The sequence below is a fragment of the Asparagus officinalis genome, chromosome 8, assembly GCF_001876935.1.
Source record: "Asparagus officinalis chromosome 8, Aspof.V1, whole genome shotgun sequence".
NCBI lineage: Eukaryota > Viridiplantae > Streptophyta > Magnoliopsida > Asparagales > Asparagaceae > Asparagus > Asparagus officinalis.
Window position 1 is genome coordinate 96542913 of NC_033801.1, and position 21415 is coordinate 96564327.

Here is a 21415-nt window from a genome sequence, read left to right on the forward strand (position 1 = left end):
TGTGTGTGTGTGTGGGGGGTGGGGGGTTTGGGGGAGGGGGTGATGATGTTATTCCAACAATTAGAGTAGCATCTCCACGTAAGAGAAATAGGGGTAGAGTTGAACGAAAACAAAAATATATACACATTGGTGATTTTGAAATATCACATCTATTTCATATCTTTTAAAAATGCCATATTCGTAATTTGTGTTATCTTTAATTTTGATTCCCACTTTAAGATAGAATGTCTATTCCTTGCCAACTCGATGGGAATGCCAATTAGAGAGGATCCGAATCTAATGTAGAAATGGATGAGAAGTAAGAATAAACATTAATTAATCTAGGACGTCGTGTTTGGTATGTATGAATGGGAGCTGAGAATGAACATTCCATTCTCACCCATTCTCGGATAACAAATGAGGTCTCTCTCTCTCACCAGTCACCACCATTAGATTATCTTGTCTGCCTGATTTATGATTTATTTATTTTCTTTGTTTGTCATAAAGCTCAATCACAAGGGACTCATTATGCACGAAATATATTTTATATCCTTACGAAGCACATAATCTTATTTCAGGTGCTGGTTTCATCTAATAAACAAACACCTGAAGTTTCGAAACTAATAAAGAACGCAAGTAGTGACTTTGCGGTAATCTTTAAATTTCTAATTTATTTCTAAATACATGGATAAAAGAATTTTGGTATAGTAAGCAGTTTGCCTACCAGAGAACAAGTTGAGAGAATGTAAATTGAACTTGATCTTATTCAATTCATATTTACAGAAAACACAGTACACAAAAAAGAATATCCTCAAAAAAAGTCCCTATTGCAAGCAGTGATATTTCCTATAATATCAAATAATAAAGTAAAACATATGTATTTCTGCAATAAATCTAATTTCTTCTTGTTATAGCCTTGTGGTATCATCCTGCGTCAAATTTTGTTAATGGAGTAAGTGACGGTTTGGATGTAAGTGATGGTTTGGATGAATAACATGTGTAGGTGTAGTAGGCATTTGATCCTCCTCTAATTGGTTGGGTATGAAGGCTTCTTCATCTGTTCCTGCTTGTTCCTGCAAAAAAAAGGAGAACGTACGTTAGAATGCCGAATATTTCCTAATGGCTAAATTTCAGAAACCCCCTCACTTTGGATGATTACCCCATCGATAACTTCCCAAAGCTTCAACAATATAAGAAACCCCCCTTGGTTATCAATCACCCAAACAACGTAAGTGTAATTTTCACATGGGCGAGTAAAAACATGGGCATTTATGCCTAGCGCTTTAGTGTGTGTGTGTGTGTTTTTTGTAGAAAATTAGTTCTATTTACAACTAAATTTAACGTTACCTGATGTGCTTGATGAGCCGACGCATCCATGTTAGCATTTGATGTGCTTGCAATTAGCCCCCTCCCCTGCTGCTGCAACGTTTGATCCATGATGATAGGCGAAGGAAAAGAATGGGCAATGTTATGAGAATCTATGTACCGCTGACTTGATGAAGGATATGCAGGTTGCCTACTGTCCGCAGATAAACACGAATAGGCAGACGGTGAGTCAAACTGTGGAGTCGGTAGCGGGTATGTACAAGTACTACTACTGTATGATAACAAAGAAGGCAAAGAAGAAGAATATGCACAAGAAGAATCAAACTGTGAAGTTGGTAGTATACAAGAAGATTGCCTGTCCTCCCAAGTTAGAGGAGGAGAAGAATAGGCACTAGGAGAATCGAGCCATGGAGTCGATAACGGCTGAAAGCAAGAACCGTCATCTTGTAGCGGAAACCGCTGAGTCTGTAACGGAGGTACGCAAGAGCCGCCATCACTGTACACGTATGGTCGCTTTGGCAGCTCACAATAACTGTAGTTGGGATTGCGTACGGTTGTTGCAGGATCAGGATTTCTATTATTGGCGATGATGGCAGGATGTTGTGATTCGCCCATAATAAGTTCGAGATTAGAAGTTGGTGCTTGCCTGACCTCCGTTATGTTACGAGGAGTGCAGGAATCATGTGCTGCAGGTGGTGGTTGTTGCCCTCGTCGCTTGAGCCTCGTGTTCCAATAGTTCTTGATCTCATTATCAGTTCGTCCGGGTAGCTGGGAAGTACGGAGCAGGAATATTAGTAAATGAAGTGCGATATCGATATTATAAATGAGATAAAAAATCAAGCGGAAAACAATAATAAACTTGAGCTTCTGCGCCTTGCGTACTTTTGTCTCACGTAACTAGCTGCTCACGTAATTAATCTAGAATTTCTGTTGGAAGATGCATATTTCTTTTATTCATCTATTGTTCTTATGAAAGTATATGAAATGTAGTATATAAGTGGTAGATAGAGACGTTCTAAGCTAGAAGATTTACGTAAAGCAACAAAACATATGAAATATAGATAATTCATATCATAAGTGGATGAAATAAATAAAAAAAATCAACATTAACAAAAAATAGATGGATAAATTGCAATTGATAATTACTCATGGTTCATATACTTCGTCTTGATTCCAACAATTGGAATTAGAACTCTTGACTGAATCTTAAATCTCAATACATATAAACAATTAATTAAAAAAATGACCATGTAAATAGAAAATTAGCCGATTGTCTGGTCTTCCTTAACCTAAGAATAATCCTATGCAAAAAAGTTTAATCCTTTACCTCTCTGTCTCTCTCTCTCTCTTTTTGTAAATCTAAATTTTTATTCTGGTTCTGAAAGGAACTTTCTTCTGAAGGGTAAAATACTCTTTGGATATTATTAAGTTTCATGTCTTCAAGATACTATCAGTTATGTCGATAGGCATCATGCACACAATTATGACCAGTTCAGTTTAAATATCGTTTAGAGGAAAAGAAAAGAAAAGGAAAAAAAAAAGAAAAGTACCGACATATTTGACAAATTTTGCCCATTTATTTCCAAACTGATCATGCAATAGTTGTATCAACTTCTCTTCTTCAGAAGATAACGACCCTTTCTTTAGATCTGGCCGAAGATGGTTCATCCACCGTAATCTACAACTCTTCCCGCAACGGAGCAACCCACTATTTTTCGCGACGACATTCCACTTTCCCGTTCCGTTCCTGTTAATATAATCTATAAGAATAGCATCTTCAGCCGGCGTCCATGGCCCTTTTCTGAACTTACTTAGATCATCACCATTGTCGTTGTCTCGGCTCTTATATACGAGCATGAATGCTGCTATAAATAAGTACATCCTTTATGTCGTTTGCGGATGGATAATATTTGGTAGGATTTTTTATATTTTGAGTTTGCAATTTCTGAAAATAAACTCAAAGTTTGTTTCGAAACAATCGAATTAGTTTATATATGAGAGTGAAATTGGGGTTTCACCGACTAGTTTGTTTATGGGTAAGAGTTTACGTTTGAAGATAAGAGAGAGTAGAGAGCCCAGATCATTAGGATATCTAATTGATATGCAGGTTAATTTCATATTTCAGTCCATTTAATTAGGGGTTTACATATATATCCAAAACTTTTTTAGAGCATCTAAACTTTGAGTTTTCAAATAATTGTTTGTATTTAAACTTGATCTCTCCTATTTTGGGTTTATTGTAACCTCTTTTAATTTCCTATCTACGAAATTTAGTTTTGAGTTTAGATAAATTCCAATCGGTTATTTAGTTTTCAAATCTCAGGATAGAAATTTCAATATGCATTAGGATTAGTTTGTTATTTTAAAGTCATCCTAAGATATAAGATTTGACTTTTTAAGCGGCTGTCTTTACAGATAAAACTATGGAACTCGATATAAAATTTTTTACATGAACAACAATTTGCATGACCCCATAAGATTTGAGGGACCTGTGAGCAAACATGAAAATTAAACAAGGAAACAAAATTTTGGACCTGCCATGATCAAACCTTCACATATTGCTGGTAGAATGCCCAAAAAAAAAACCCTAGTTCTTCGTCAAGATTTCGGCTCATCAGCTGAGCATTTTTCGTTTCGAAAGATGCCTTTCATACAGAAAACATTTTATAAAATTCTGATAATATCCTAACCAAAGTTCTGCCGAACAATTCAAGGTTGTTGAAACTAACACCACAACAATAAAGAGTGAAACCAAAGATACAGCACGGAATGGAAGTAGAGAGTATAAGAGAGACCATCCAAGTCCGCATTAGCCACATGCCATTATCATACTTAACATATGTCGATATGTCCATAATATTCTCATCATCTATACTAGGATGAGTAGTATTTGGCCACAACGCATGCATAGAGATAAAGCAGTTCTCCATTTAGCTCTCCAACTCCTTGAGGAAGTCTGCGTGGTCCACCAACACCTGAAGAACGAAAATAATACAAAACAATGAGCAAACGAAAATAATCGCCCCGCCCCGCCCCCTCTTTTTTTTTGCCGTTTTTCTTTGAATTATTATGATCAGCAGCCAAGAAGATGAGACTCGATCACATTTTGATTTATCATTTACGAGCAAATCCCTATTAAGATGGAGCATTTCTTTTGGAAAGCACAAATTGGTCTTAACATCCCTGCTTGCCCTCCCCGAACTACTAAATTTGTCACTTAACACCTCATGAACTATATTGTCTCACTACGTCCCCTAAAGTATTAAATCAAGTTCATGCTTACCATTCGAACTGTTTTCAGTCCCACCTTACCTCCTGAACTACTTGTAACTTTTTCCTGCTTAGCCCCTAAACTATCAAATTTAGTTAAACTACTTACTACCTCTGATTTATTACTTTTGTGAGTATTTTCAATAAAATTACGCGAAGGAAGTGATAGTGGAAAGGCGATACCAAAATAATTTAGGGGGGTAAGCAGGTGACTAATTCAATGATTTAAGGAACATATAGACACTAAAAATATTCCAGGGGTAAGAAGGGACCAAGGTAAACTAGGTGAGTAGGGACTGGGGCCAATAATTAAGGTTTCTTAAAACCCCATTCACTACATCAAAACTCCAAACTTGTATTGATGGTATAATTTTATACTCCCTCGTGCCTTATAGACTCAGCACCTTCTTTATGAGTCCAAACCTGCACTGTTTTAGTATAGTGACACGTTTTATTAGATCTTTGAATGCGACTCTGGTGGGATTTGAACTAGGTAAATTTCGTACCATCTACCCTTCCAGTACACCAAGACTCTTTTTTAACCCCCCAGAAAACACCAAAACTCCTTAGTCCTTTTTGTGGCAGCTGAGAATTATAATTTTATACTACCACCTTAAAGTCCTGCCACTGCACCCGAAAGGCCAAAGTTGTAGTGAGAGTTGAGGGTTATAATTTATACTCTGAGATTTCTCAACGATTGTCCTGGGTTTCTGAAATAATTTGTAGCTCTTTAATTAGATTAGTAATCTGGACTTTGGAATTACACAAGTCAGCAGATAAAATTTAGTATTACTCAAAGCAATGATGCAAATTGAAGCAAAAACAATAGGAAGACTTTAAGGTGGAAGATGTGCAGAAGAGGTCTATAATTCAAATCCTATACATACTAGGGTACCTTCTGTAGAAAATAATTAAGAGACCTTCTAGTTTAAGGATATTTAGCATGATGCACAACAGTATAAAACAAGGGCTGAAGTGGCTTTATCAATGTTAAAGATATTATTCAGAACCAAGTTCCAGACATGCAACAAGTCACCATGGATATTTAAAAAAAGGTACCCCTATATTATATTTTATGAGCGGGAGCTCACTAGTTATTAACTGTCTAAATTGCACTATCTTCACATATCTTTATTAAAATTACCATCATTATTATATTGCAAATTCATATTGTAACAAATAAGTAATATGTGAAAATTACATGTGAAAACAGAACACAATGCAAGAAATTGACTGAACATATTATAAAAATGCCTTATGCTAAAGTATAAAACAATAAATAAAAAAAGGACTCACGATTTTCCAGCCATCAGGATCGAGAAATGAGGTAATCTTGGTATTGATTCCTGGAATAGGTCCTGGCTGGCGTGTGATCTTTCCTCCAAGCTCTTTGGTGACCAGATCAACAACCTCAGCACTTTTGTAAACATCTTCAGTACTGATAGCAAGCTACAAATGATAATTAGACAGTAAGACTAGATAGTAAGTAAAACAAAGCAACAGGCAAATATAATTGAGAACTATTACAACTTGAGTATGGCGAGGAAGGCAGCAAACCCCCCCAAAAAAAACACTTATAACCTGAGCATATGCATTGCCCTTGGTGTATTCTGTGACTCCATAGTTGTATGTCAATTCGACCACAGTTGATTTGTATTCATCGTCATAACCCATCATGGCAAGAGTGTACTGTGTAAAACATGCAATTCATGAGGTTTAATATCATTGAAGTTGTCACTCCAAAATATGGAAGGAAAAATGTACCTTGTAATCAGGATTATCGATCTTTCTCAATAATTTCATCCCACATGCCTGTATCATTGCATCAAACATGAAACTCATAAGTATGGATCCACAAGAGACGGTACCTATAGATATGGAAGCATGCAACTTAATGATGCACACTGTAAGAAAAGTTGCTCTTCTGCATTGACTAATGTGTCTAGATAAAACTTCTACAATGATGCGTTTGGAAAAAGAAATTGATTTGAATATGTCGAATTCATTTCTAAAACATGAAATTTGTAGTTCAATTCCAATTCTATTGTTCGGGAATAATTAGATTTTCAATTCTAGAATTTTCAATTCTAAACATTTTGTCAGTAATATTAGAGGCAATTTGAGGCGCACGTCTGAGGCGCGATGTGCTGTGGAGCGCAAGCACAGCGCCGATGCGCTGTGGCGCGCAAGCACAGTGCCCCGCATCAAGTGCGGGCGCTCTGCTTCCCTCAGGCGTGCGCCTGAGAAAGCCTCGCGTGTTGCGTGGGGCACACGCTTGAGAACCAGCGGGCTAACTGGGTTTTTTTAAAGTTAGAAATAGCGGGTTATCAAGTCTAGACCTGATTCCTACTAAACTTACCTCACCCAATCTGATCGGCTGAGAGCTAGGGTTTCATTTTTCCACTTCCTCCTCTCACTTCTATAGAAGGCCGGCAACAGTAACACCGCGGAAGGCCGGCAACAGCAACAACAACAGCAACATCACGGAAGGCCGACAACAAGCCAAGGTCAGTCTTATTCTTCTTCTTCTTCAGTTCTTCTTCTTCTTCTTCTTCTACTTTTCTTCTTCTCAGTTTTTCTCCTCTTTAGATTTTTTTTTTTTTGAATCGATTGTAAAGTCATTATCTGCTAAGTAAAAGTGGTTTTCTGCTACAGCAACAGTCAGAAAATTTGGTTGATTATTAGATATTTGTTGCTATATTGTTCATTTAACATTGTTTTGCGACTCATGAATATTGTTGCTACTAGCCGTCATAGCCGATTTTTCTTTTGTAACATGTAAATTGCAAATTAGAAATGTAATTGTTAGTGATGCAATACACTAATATCATTATGTATAATTTGTATGATTATGAAATAATGAAAATTAAAGTAGAAGTGTGATTCACTAAATCTATGTACTTACGTAGTATAGTTGTTAATTTATGTGTTTTTGTGTAGATAATTAGATATGTCTTCATCGACCGGTAGTGGGAGAAGATAGGATCCTACGTGGAAATACAATTCACTTGTGGACGAAGGAAATGCCAACAAGCACAAGTGCATCTTTTGTAATAAGATCACAAATGACGGTATATCAAAACAAAAGAAGCATCTTATTGGAACAAAGAGGAAACGCAAAAATATTTTTCTTTGTCAAAAAGCCCCTCCCGATGTAGTGGAAGAGCTAAAGGACTAAAGGAGTATGAAGAAAGGTAAGAGAGTGCTAAAAGACAACAAGCTATGGATAATTACTTTCCTGAGCTTGGAGATGAAAATATGGTTGAGATCGATGAAGATGAGGAGCTTGAAGAGGAACAACTACAAGCAACTAGAGACAAAGGGAAAGGTCCATTGGCTCCTACTATAGATCATCTTCCATAACAGCAAGAGGAAGGGGAAGTTTGAGCATGAATCTTCAACAAAGAAGAAGGGGCCGATGGATGCATTTTTCACCTTTAATCCAACGCTAGAGGTCACTAAGGATGATAGAAGACGTAAGGCGAGGTAAACGTCTATTGATAAAAGCCTCAACAAAGATGCAATATCTAAAGTGCACCAAGACATTGCTCATTGGTGGTATCAAGCCGACATTCCCTTTAATGCAGCACGACTTAGGTCATTCAGAATTATGTTGAAGTCCGTGAAAGCGTTTGGGCCTAACTTGCCGCCTCCGACATTCCACTACTTAAAAGAGCCTTTGCTTAAGAAAGAGAAAAAATACACTGAAGATTTGATAAAACATTATAAAGAGGTGTGGGAAACCAAAGGTTGTTCTTTCATGTCAGATGGTTGGAGTGACCGCAAGGATAGGTCATTGTTCAATTTTCTCACAAATTCTCCTATTGGTACGGTGTTTTTTTCTTCTATTGATGCTCTTGAGGAGATTAAAACAGGTAAAAGAATGTATCAGATATTTGATGAGCAGATTAAGCTGATAGGACCTCAGAATATTGTGCATGTTGTTACAAATAATTATTCTAGTCTCAAGCTAGCAAGTAAAAATTTAGATATTAAGTTCATTTTCATTATGAGTAATTTATACTTGTTATTCAATTCTGATCATGATTTTAATTTTGATATAGAAAAATTGTTGGAGGCTAAATATCCTCATTTATATTAGACCCCGTGTGCTGCTCATTGTATCAACCTTATGTTGAAGGATATTGGAAAATTACCATTGAAGTCGACCTTGAGTCGAGCTATGGAGCTAACGGGATTCATCTACTCACATGGGTGGGTTTTAAAATTGATGAGAGGTCAGACTAACTACAAAGAGCTCCTCCGATCGGCAGTGACACGATTTGCAACTTCCTTTATGACTTTTGTCCAACATCCACAAGCAAAAAAGTAATCTTAGAAAGACGTTCAACTTGGAGAAATGGAAACAGAATAAGTAGGCAAGAGATTCCAAGGGCAAATCAACTGAGAGGATACTTTACATGCCTTCTTTCTGGAACAATATTGTTCGTGTTATTAAGCTCATTGCTCCTTTGGTCCATGTTTTGAAGCTTGTTGATAGTGAGAAGAGGCCTGCTATGGGTTATATTTATGAGACGATGGATAAATCGAAGGAGGTTATTAAAAGAGCCTTTAATGATGATGCAACAAAATATACACTTGTTTTTGAGATCATTAATAAGAAGTGGCAAGATCAGCTTCATCAGCCTTTGCACCCTGCAGGATATTACCTTAATCCTGTATTTTTCTATGATCACCTTAATATACAAGGGGATGATGAGGTTATGAAAGGCCTTTATCAAGTCATTAAGAAGATGGTGCTCATTAATGAGCAAGATAGGTTGACAAACAGCTGGATATATACAGAAATGCTGGGGGTATTTTTAGTATGGATATAGCTAAGAGAAACCAGAAAAAGAAGTCTCCAGGTAACTATCAATAATATATTCCTCAATTTACTACGTGTTTTATAGGAAATTAAAATACGTTGCTAACACTATCTAATAATCTATATTGACAGCTGATTGGTGGGAGCCTTACGGTGCATCAGCTCCAGAGTTGCAAAAACTTGCTGTAAGAGTCCTTAGTCTGACTTGTAGCTCCTCAGGCCGTGAAAGAAATTAAAGTACTTTTGAGCAAGTATGTTAAGTTTTTTGTAATACAACAAAATTGATTCATTCTTTTGAAAGAAAGTATATTGAATTAACTATTTTGTATGAACTACAGAAAAACAGCAAGAATAGGAATAGATTGGATCATAAAAGGTTGCAAGATCTTGTATACTGCAAGTACAACCAAGCTTTGAAGGAGATATTTGACTGTAGAGATGTCATTGATCCGATCAAGTTGCCTGATATAGATGAAAGCAATGAGTGGTTGCTGCGAAAATTTGGTGAAGGTGACAATGCAGAAAATGACTTGGTCAAGGACGAGGATGATCTTACATTTGGTGATGCAATGGGACCTAAAGAGGATGATGCTAGATATATAAGGTCGACAAATAGGGGACGGGGATCTTTGAGTGGTGAAGGTTCATTATTGAGGAGGGAACTGGTTTCAGAGTTAGAAGATGAAGAAGAGTTTAACAAAGAAGAGGAAACTGAGGAGGATATTCCCCCTGAAGGGAATGATGATGATGTTTAGGAGGATGATTAGACTCATTAGATTAATACTATTATCTTGTTACTTATTTACTTTGTTTTAGTAGACTACTTAATTTTCATCGATATTAGTGAACTGCTTGAGCGTGTTAGTATTATGACTAATACTCTATTTATGACTTTGGTAATTTATAATATTTATTTTGAGTCATTGACATCTTTTTCATGTGAAGTTTCCATAACCACATCTTTCTTTATGCATGTTTGTATATTCTAAAAAATTATGTGTGTAGTGTGCCTCACTTCGCTCAGGCGCACGCATTGCATTGCGCATTGCATTGCGCATTGCGCATGAGCGCGTAAATTAATTTTGCGCCTCGCGCATTGATAACACTGGTTTTTGTAACTTGCAAGAGCTTTGAGAGGCTCTTTTTTTAATATTTCTTGGATTTAATTGCACTTATCTGATTTTTAGGGATTGTTTTGCAAGTTTCAACATTAAATGGCTGATTTTGTATTTTTGGGTAATTTAAGGACTGATTTGCAGTTTTCAAATTGAAGAAATTTTCTAAATAAACCCATTCATATTTTTTTCTAAAAATAGACCCCATTGAGTTTTATTTACAAAATAGACTCATTTTATCTTAATCTAGTTTCTAAATAGTCGGGGTTGCCAACCCTGACTATTTAGGAGGTTGTAAACCCCCAATTATAACTCTAAACCCTAACATTCTATGCACTAAATAGTCAGGGTTGACAACCCCGACTATTTAGAAACCGAATTAAGATAAAATGGGTCGATTTTTGTAAAAAAAAGCTCAAGGGGGTCTATTTTTAGAAAAAAAATTTATGAATAGGTTTGTTTAGAAAAAAATTTCTTTTCAAATTTCTAAGGGGACAATCGAAGTGGAGATGAGAGGGATGAGTCGAGAGAGATAGGAACAAATATTTTTAGACTTTTTTAAGTACTGATTTGCAATTTTCAAATTTTTAATGGGACAGTCAAAGTGGAGACCAAGAGAGGCGAGTTGAGAGAGACAGGAACAAGTCAAGAGAAGAGATCAGAATTGAAAATGACACAGTTTTATAGGTCATATAGAATTCTCGGCGTACTATAGTGTTAAAGTCTAAGCACAATTGGCCAATTCCAAATCCTAAAATCCAGTCCCTCCCTCCCAGACTACAATTTGACTGTCCACTTAAAATCTAAAAAATCAAATCTAAAAAGGTGCATCAGTCCTTAAAATTTCAAAAGTACTAAAAGAGACCCCTAAACTCCGAAAATTGCAGAAACAGACCTTTAAAAATCTGAAAATTGCAGAATCAGACCTTTAACAATCTGAAAAATGCAAATTAGCCTTAAAATCTGAAAAATAGAAGAAAACAACCCTTAAAAGAAGTCAGTGGTTCAAATGAATATGCTGATGTTAATAAGTGAGAATCCATAGAGATGGTTTACGCATGTGCAGCAAAGAACAACAAGTGCTCCAGTTAGGAAGAGTAGTGGGATCATAGTGGATTGAGTAATAAGGACTTCGCATAGACGCAAAGAAACTTGAATTTGGGCTAAAATGTAAGAGGTGGCAGTGAAAAAGGATATGTTGTATGTCAGCCTCATTGTTGTACCAAAGAATTTATCACTACATTTAAGTTATTAGTGCCTACATAGAAATTTTCACTAGAAATTTTCACTTCTATAACCAGTTCCGAATCGGTGAGCACACAAACCTTTAAAAAGTGTTTATTATGCTACATGATGAGAGTTTGTATTCGCTCTTATCATCTATGCGGAGGACGAAAATTGGACACATACTACTCTGTAATGCACAAGTAGTAATATGCTTATTTCACTGGATACATTATGTTACACACATTGTCTGGTAGTTAGGAAGTTAACAGATAATAGATACAATAGACAGTAGCTTTTGGATAACTCTTTTCTGTAGGTAAACAAACCATTAGGTGTTGCAGGTTTAGAATATCTAATGATTGAGGCACACAAAATTACAAGAACAACTAGCAAAACAGGCAGCATTTCTTATTGTAAGAATAAGACAGTAAATAATGGGAAATGCCCAGTTCAACTACATAATAAGACCTGTAAGAATATCCAGAAAGTTCTAATCATATGAAACATAAACACTTGTTAATTGTCTTTATTTCTATGGATTTCTCACACCCCCTGTTTTTTTAAAGGGTAAATTTCACAAACCGCCCAAACTTTGGGCAGTTTGATATGAAACCCTCCCAAACATCATTTCCCCAAAAAACCCCAAAAATCCAACAAGTCTAAAAAAAACTACCAAAATTTTTAATCTTCCCCACGAAACACCCCAAAAAGCAAGGGGAAGAGGAGAAGGCAGACCCAGGGAAAACAAGAAAAGAACACAATTAGACAGATAATACGGTCCTCAATAGCAAGAGACACTCTCTTTTTTCCCTTTCTCTTTCTCTTTTGGGTGGGCGGTTGGGTTTGTGGAAACAATTACAAGTCTTGGGGAGTTATTTGAGACTTTTTAGAGTTTTGGGGGTTTGTGGGAAAAGTTTTAAGTTTAGTGGGCAAAAGATTTCAGGCAGGTTTGTGGGAAATGCTGCAGAGCCCCCCGCCCCCACCCCTGCCCCCCTCTTTTTGTTGGGGTGTGTGGGTGTGGGTGGGGGAGAGGTGGGGTTGTGCAATTTACCATTCTTTTAATGGTCACCAGCTAAACTAGAATAAGAATTCAAAACAAGGTTTATATTGAAGAGTAAAAACTGGATCCAAACAATTTGCAAGCCTACTGATAGCATGAACAATAATAAGGTATCAAACATTTCAGAAAAACTAGTAAACACTAGAAATATCATCAAAATACCTTTTCATAAAACTTGATAGAGCGATCAAGATCACCAACACGAAGCATAACTTGGCAGAGAGGTTCAGGGGTAGGTTCTCTCTGAATAAGCTCAAATATGTAACCATCAGGGTCTTTCACAAAGGCAATTACAGATTTCCCTCCCTTAACAGGACCAGGTTCACGAGTGATGGTGCCACCTCTGGCCCTGATGTCCTCAACCAGTTTATATACCTACAGTTCAATATTAGTTTTCCAGTTTGGAACTGCAGGTATGATATTATAAAACACAATCACGTTTTCATAAAATTGAGTTGAGAAAATATATACATACATCCTGAGTTGCAATCGCAAAGTGACCAAAGCCTGTGCCAATATCATATTTATCCACTCCATAATCTGTTACAATAAAAGAAGAATTAGTGTCCAATGGAACTAACAATAATAACACTCAATCTGGCAATATGAATAAATCTATCATTGGAACAATAATAGTGTCATTGGAAACACTGACATAAACATATAAAAAAACAGTCCTACGTAAGCTCATAAGATTACTCCACATAAAATCATCCATAAGTTCTATAAAAATTATGACAGGTCAGCTTTGTAGTTTGGGAAAAGTAATGACAAGTATTTTCATTCAGTCTCATATGAGAGAATGCCTTCTTAAGCAAATTCTAGATGTTTCACATTTCTAATAACCTAGTATGTGTGAGTGCGAAAATAAAATTCTTGTAGAGCATATATTTGAAGCTAACCTTTTAATAGTACGGACAGGGAGTCAGACCACAAACAGCGTTTTATTGGTCTGGATCAAATATGGTAATTACATAGCATACTAAGCAAGACATAATAAAATAAGTCCAATTTGAGGCAGATATCCAGATGATGCCCAATGCCTTGGCAAAACTAGACTTGAATCTGTGGCTAAATCTTAGACTAAAATGGGTTTTAACTCAATCTAGATGAAGCCAATGGCACACATGGACTACATTGATTATGAGCTAAAATTGACTATGCTGTGCTACATCTTGAGGTCATCCAGGATATAATAGTTCGGTTTAACCCCACTCATGATTCAACCATGTTTCTTTCGTAACCAAATTTCCAATGAAATTCACAAACTATAGAGTATATACATATTGTTTACTGTTTTTAAAACAGTTTACATTTTTCAAGTAGAAGTCAAACAGCTCGGACATATCAATCTGTCTTTCATCATCAACCAGTAACGAAGAAAATATTTGGTTTTCTTTAACTAATATTATCCCCACATGAATTCAAAAACTCAACAGTCCATTTCTCGAGGGGAAAAAGATGGACATTGTCAATGAATAGGGAATGAAGATCTACAATATCCAGGCACAAGCAATTAGGACTTCTACTTATGATTAATAACATCCATGCAACTTCTTCCTTCCGTTATATTTAATTAGATATATTCACAAGAAGAAAGAATGCAATTTATCAAAATTTTCAGAACTTTAGAATAAATAAATAAAGACAAAAGGTTATATACTACATGTTTGAAAACGGAGTTAAGGAGACATACTGTATGTCAACTCTACCACAAAGTGAGAATCTTCAGGTCCAAAGCCAAGGAACGCATTTGAGTATTTCTCTTCTGGAACATCCCTTTTCCTCAGTAGGGTCATACCAAAACACTCAGTATAAAATCTTGAAACACAAAAAGAGTAAATTAGCCACACAACAATGAAAAATTAACAATCAATAAGGATATATTTCAGAAAAAGAATATATACTTTATGGTCCGCTCCAAGTCACCAACACGGTACACAGCATGCAAGAATCTTCGCTTGTCTTTCTGAACCCATTCAAGCACGGATTCACTTGGAACAGCGATTTCAGTTTCCGCTCCAGATGCCATATCTAAGGATATACAATGGATCAATTTGTGGTTAATGATAGAGATTAATCATACTATCAATTAAAGTATAAGCTACCAAACTGCATTCACTACTTGTTCGAAAATAAACTTTTAACTCAGATCCATTCCAGCTATACTGAATAAAAGCCCGCAATGGAAGCAGACTATCATTGCCATCACAATTCCTAACCGGTTGTGTGAAAATAACGCATAAATTCCACAGCTTACAGTGTATTAGAACATAATTCCCTCAACATAGAATATTACGACATGAACAGTGGTCAGTGGACCAATGTTCACCATTCAAAATGCTAACAACTTGCAATTCAAGTATATGTCACTAAAATACATTAGAATGAATAATGAAAAAATCACTTGTTTAAAAAGACACTTGGACATAGAGAGATTCTGTCTACCGAATAAAAGTCGATACTGGAAACAGACACCCTGACTGTCACTATTCTAACTGGTTTTGCCAAAATCGCCCATAAATACCTAAATTGATAATACTATCGCAGTTTACAGGTCATCATATGAAACTGCCACAGATGCACCCATGAATTTCGGCAAAAAAAAAAAAAAAAAAATCAGAACTGCCACAGATGCACCCATGAATTTCGGCAAAAAAAAAAAAAAAAAAAATCAGTGTGGCTGACCTCATAAATTTAACAGTCAATTTCCTTTTGCTCAAAAGAATACATCCCAAACACAGTATTCTAGTATTTTAGCCCTAAGGTAAATAGTAGGAAAAGCTACATCCATAATTAACTTTAATCAAATAATCATCAAGTTTTTATATAATCATTAATTTCCGGTATAATATTTGCATACGTGTTTTTACGAGCCTATTGCTATAGTTTTTACATCAGCAGTAAACTTTGAAAATTAAAAAGGAGGTGGTCAAGGTGTCCCTTGTCTTCCAACACCTTAGGGGGTATTTCTATGAATCATGTATATTTCAGGGGGATTTGCTCTTATTTACCCTAAACATTATTCAACCAAAACCAACAAAGAACTACGGAGGGCTGAACTATATCGCTCAGCAATTAGATAATCGGTCTAAAAAAACAAATACCACGATTTATTTCTCCAAAAAAAACAAAAAATTGATAAAAAAAAGAATAAACCCCATCAATTCTGTAAGATTCATTGAGCAAAGCATGATGGGTTATGCTCTCACCAAGATAACCCTTTAAACATAGTACTAAAGCTCCCCAATCCCAATTCTTTTAGACCCAAATGCTTAAATTTCATATAAAAATTAGATGAAAAATAGACAAAATGAAGAAAAAATCTTACCCAAATAGTAAATGAAGAAGAACCCCGAGAGAGAAAGAGAGAGAGAGAGAGAGAGGGTCTGCAGTGTGCCGGCTTGTATAAAAATGTGGCGTATAAATAAATAGAGTGGAAAAGGGAAAGGGGCGTGATTTATGCTTTTCTTGATTGATAATTATTTTTTTGGGTAGAATCTTCTAAAGCGGTCACTGTTTTGGTTGTTTTGTGTTTGGATGTAAAATCGAGGTCACAGACGGGGGTTAGGTTGAGGAGGCCGCTTCTGCCATAATATGTTCAGAAAAAATATATACTTTTTTAAATTTGGAGATCCGCATAAAAATATCATAAAGTATCTTTTTATTTGAGAAAAATATTAATAATTTGCTAAACAGATATCATATTGAGTTTGATGGTAAGAAATGACCGTTGATTTGTTAATTGAGCTACCAACAGACGGTAGTGTGATCCGTGAGATCCATATACTTTAATGTGACTTTTAGGAGTGGGCTTCATCGTATGCACTCTAAATTATTGTGTGTTACATAGAGCTACAAAAGTTTGAATACAAGCTTCTAATATTTTACTCTCACAATAGCAAAATCCACTTAGTAGATGTGGATATTTCAGATAAGTTATATGTCCTATATACAATACAATTACCCTAGCAAGTAAATTATAATAGCAATTTTTATTCACATCATTTGGAGCAAGATATGATAGGGACCTTGAATCAAAGAAAAAAAATTATATTTAGAGCACATGGGAAATATATCATAATCTCTCTGCTCTAATTTCGCAAGAAAATAATTCTTCATAATTTCAATTTTATTTCTATGATACAGAGAATGTTGAACCATACCTTGATGATATTATTCTTTGTAATATTTTTTAAAGAATAAAAGTTAATTAATTCTTCAAGTACAAGTGTTACTTCTCAACTACTTCTTTGTAATATTTTAAAGGTGTTTGTAATTTGCAGTTTTACTTTGGTTTGGTAAAAGTTTATTAAAGTTTTACTTCTATCAATCCCACAAAAAAACTTTGTTTTCTTTTTTATTTTTATTCTATTTTTATCAATTTAAATAAAATATGATATCCAATCACGTGCATTATACGTACATCTCAACTAGTCATATCATATCATATCATACTCCCTTTCATACTCCCTTTAAAAGAGGGAGTTGTGGATAAATTTTTCAAGGACTATACTACCCCTATTCTTTGTTGATATTACATTCTAATACTAACTAAACTAAATTAATTATCATTGTTAATTAATTACATTATATGTCACTTTAAGTTTGTATAATTTGGTATCTAAAACTTCCAACGCTATTGTAAAACTCTACATCATATCAATTATTAGTAATGTAAAATAATATATTAATAGATAATTGCATGTTAATAAAGTATTTATGGAAAGAGTAGAAAACATAGAATTATCCTAAAATTATACCATGAAACTCATATAGGAAAATTACAAAGAGCATTCTTATGTTTATGTAAGAGGACAGAATGTAAAAACATTATATTTTGGAAAACATTAGGATATTTAAGTGCAGCAAGCTAGATATATTATCTAAAATTTTAAAAATATGCAACAAGATACAAGTGGAGGTATATAAATATAATTGCTATAAACTATAAAAGATTTAAGTTCAATTAATCCTATAAATATTTAAAACCTTTGTTATCCATAAACAATAATATATGAACCCATTGATAAATAATATTCATCATACAATATGAGGCCAAATGGTTAGCTTATATTTATATAGTACAGGAGATGCTAAAAAATTAAAGCATCATATTTTGAATGAGTCTCAAGATTTTGAATTATTTCCTAAAATTATATAATTCGCTTAAAAAACTTTAGAAGAGGCTTCTGAAGGACTACTACAAAGGGTTGGACATCAGATAAATATTAAACAAATAAAATCCATGATATCAGATTGTAAAATTCAGGGATGTCTATGTAATATTGGGTGTCATATGAGAGACTATTCATACATAACATGACATTGTAATATGTAATCTAACATATTAATAAAATTTAAATATAATAATTTGCATCAAGAAATATGCTTAAGATTTGGGAGAGCCGAGAGTGGAGAGATTTGGAGAAGAATTGTGGCATTTGTGGGTTTTGTAGGTTCCAATTTTATTTCCCAAACAAGATCCAAACTCGAGTCCACAATCAAATTAAAAATGACATGATTTTCTCAATATCTTCAAATATATATATTGGCCATATTTTCGATAACGGTCGATATATCAAAAAAATCACCAAACAAAAGAAAACAATAGGAAATATTACCGAGATAAAGTCTTTAACCCGATATATTAGCCGATATAGCAATATATCGGCAAATATTTCATAGGATACCTATAAGAGCAAATATGTAAAGGTTATTTAGATATTAGTTTCTTGATTTTAAATATACAATGATTTTATGTTATTCTCTGAAATGTTTTAAATTGCTCATAATTTAGGGATTAATATTAAATTATTAAAAAAATTTGATGTTGTTTGACATTAGATAGATATGAATTATTTTGTTAAAATACAATCAATATGAGTGCATAATATGTATAAATTATTCTAAGACTATATTTATAATTTTCTAAAACTAGAGAGTAATCATTTTGATAGATCAATTAGTAGTTGGGAAGATGTAAAAAGAGTACAACAACAGATTTTAAAATTGATCATATAATTTATATTTTCTTTCTTGATTGAATTTGCACATTATAACTTAGAGAACTCTAGAAAAAGGTTCTTGAATATCTATAATACTTGGTCGCCTGATAAACAATAGGTGAAAGTGATTTTTTCATAACCGAACAAAATCCTTACTAACTAGATAAAGCCTACCATTTTTCTTTGATGAATTCAAGAATTTATTTTTTATTAATAATTATAGGTTTTTTCCGTATTGGTCCCTTACATCATTAATATTTTAAAATTATACGTTCAAATTAGTAATTAATCTTAAATCGTTAATATTTTAAGGTTTTAAACATCACTATTTTTTTGGAAGACAAAAATGTTAAAACCACACATAGAAATATCCAAAAAAATTTAATATATTATGATATTTATAAAGTTTTTTGCAACCATATTATAGTAAATAAATAAACCTGAAAAATAATTATGATATTTGATCACGTGCAGTGCACGTGCATTCCACCTAGTACTATTATAAAAGTGTGTTGGTATGTTAAAATATTTTTTTCTGAAAATACCCTCCAAACCACATACATGCATTCATAAAACACATACTTGCATACATATAAACACATACATATATACATGCATCATTCTTAATAATGGCATAACTCTCCTATTAATTGTCCACTAATATTAACTTCTATTTTTTGTAACCCCTCCACCAATCCAATATTAATGTTATCATAAAAAATTTACATACATATAAACACATACATATACATGCATACATTCTTAATAATGGTATAACTCTCATATTAATTGTTCACTAATATTAACTTCTATTTTTTGTAACCCATCCACTTAAAATGCACATATGACAAACTAATAATATACATTTCAATTTGCAAACAAAGTGTCAACTTAAAATGTCATTAGTGCATGCATTCATGCATACTTGAAATGAGAGTTACATTTTCAATTGTAGTTTTTATTTAAGTGGCAATTATATTTAACTTCGTGAATAAGAAAAATGAAAGGCGTTAGATATTCGAAAGTTTCGAAGGGTTGATGGATTGATCGAAAAACTCTTTATTTATAATCAATCGATGTTAAAGGGTTCGATTCCCGTTTCGGTGGTGGGTCATCACTCCCATGATGACGGAAAGGCTGGGAAACAAGTTTGTCGACGCAATACAGAGCTCCAAGGGGATCCTGCTGTATATCGGTTTTCGACGGGATGAGCGGGGGAGAAAAAGGATGCCCTTAATAACAGACTGCCAGCATCCTGACACCTGTCACAACACACTACCAGTGCCCTCTCCCCCACGGCATGCTCCCTTCGACTCCACTGGGTCCCTGCGAAGAGACATACTATAGCGGCCAGGCGCTTCTAGCGATTCTCGCGCCTCTTCTCATCCCATCATATGCATTCATGGGTAAAGAGATATTTTACTCCGGATGGGAGAGTCAAATAATTTCTTGCATCATGTGGAGCTGGATTCAGTACATCAAAAATTGGCTTGATCTGTCCTCTACCACCTTATCATCGGTGGGCCTGCTAGAGGAGTCTCTTTCTATCGTATGCTCCTCACACCCACCCCTCCCCACCGATAACGATGAATATCCGCTGTTCATTGATAGTAATGAAACAACCTATCCTGCTTATTGTTTGATCGAAGAGGAAACCTCTTCGCCTCTTGACCCATCTATCCGGAATTGGATCTTTATCTTCCAACGCTCTCCTGGCTTTCTCTCGTTTCTAGTTGATCGAGTCGGGAGGGCACTCTCCATTTCTCCGATCCCACCTCTAATGAATGAATTATGGGCTTGGTGCATTCGCCTCTGAATCTCATTTTGGATTTGGATACGAAAAAAAGAACTAAGAACTTAGCCCCACCCACCAAATGGACCTCCATGAATCAACTCATAAACATCTAACGCATGCAAATAATAATGACTTACAAACTTATTTGTCACTAAATCATTTAAGACATCCAATGAATCCAACGCATGCAAATAATAATGACTTACAAACTTATTTGTCACTAAATCATTTAAGACATCCAATGAATCCTTAATAGTAGTAAGGTCGTCACCAAAAACAGTATGCGTGAAGTCTGGGAAGGTCCATTGGTCAGTAAGTTGCAGGGTTTGAGCTGTAAAGTGGATCAAAGACAATCTGTCTTGTTCTGGTTCCAAGGAGAAGAGAAGGTCTTGCTAGGACTTCGTTTTCTATGCTCGAGGTTTTTTTCTAAGAGCAAGAGCTAGTGTTTATAGGAGCTCTGGTTCATCCGTAGTTCCGTATGCCTCAGCTAAGGTGGAGTCATAGGCAAGTGCAACTAAACTAGATTCAGTGCCGGTTTTTGTGGCAATCCCATGACGAGTTTATGATTCGGATCCATACCCGATGGATCGAGTTTCCCGAGTCCAAGCACAAATAGTTGGGATAGCTGTGGGAAATACCGGAGCAGAACCATTCGTTGGAGATACAGACTCCGTTCGATCAGTTGTTCGAGTGGTATTTTACCCGAAACCAGTTTAAGCAGCGGCAGAAGCATAAACGGATCGGGTGCCGGATTGAGATAGAGCCAACAAGAACGAGAAAGATAGACCGACCGACCATGTGGCACAT

At 35.1% G+C, this 21415-nt stretch overlaps 2 protein-coding genes across 2 annotated transcripts; both read right to left on the reverse strand.

Annotated features, from left to right (window-relative positions):
- On the reverse strand, positions 772-3247 carry LOC109820383 (transcription factor MYB86-like). The gene is made up of 3 exons (XM_020386511.1): positions 2860-3247; positions 1327-2073; positions 772-1052 (listed from the first exon to the last, which is right to left on the reverse strand). Exons 1-3 carry the CDS (start codon positions 3184-3186, stop codon positions 924-926), a joined length of 1203 nt encoding a protein of 400 aa, XP_020242100.1. The 5' UTR covers positions 3187-3247; the 3' UTR covers positions 772-923.
- On the reverse strand, positions 3952-16353 carry LOC109851475 (lactoylglutathione lyase-like). Its single transcript, XM_020421615.1, has 9 exons — positions 16137-16353; positions 14713-14839; positions 14502-14626; positions 13281-13345; positions 12968-13180; positions 6340-6387; positions 6157-6264; positions 5872-6024; positions 3952-4280 (listed from the first exon to the last, which is right to left on the reverse strand). Exons 2-9 carry the CDS (start codon positions 14835-14837, stop codon positions 4236-4238), a joined length of 882 nt encoding a protein of 293 aa, XP_020277204.1. The 5' UTR covers positions 14838-14839; positions 16137-16353; the 3' UTR covers positions 3952-4235.

Coding starts and splice junctions, on each gene's coding strand:
- LOC109851475 (XM_020421615.1), bottom strand. CDS start 14,837: ATGGCATCTGGAGCGGAAACTGAAATCGCTGTTCCAAGTGAATCCGTG. Junction 6,388..12,967: donor CTATCAAGTTTTATGAAAAG/GTATTTTGATGA, acceptor GCAATGATACAG/GCATGTGGGATGAAATTATT. Junction 4,281..5,871: donor ATCCTGATGGCTGGAAAATC/GTGAGTCCTTTT, acceptor TTCGTTCTTCAG/GTGTTGGTGGACCACGCAGA.
- LOC109820383 (XM_020386511.1), bottom strand. CDS start 3,186: ATGTACTTATTTATAGCAGCATTCATGCTCGTATATAAGAGCCGAGAC. Junction 2,074..2,859: donor GGGCAAAATTTGTCAAATAT/GTCGGTACTTTT, acceptor CGTACTTCCCAG/CTACCCGGACGAACTGATAA. Junction 1,053..1,326: donor CGGCTCATCAAGCACATCAG/GTAACGTTAAAT, acceptor TTTTTTTTGCAG/GAACAAGCAGGAACAGATGA.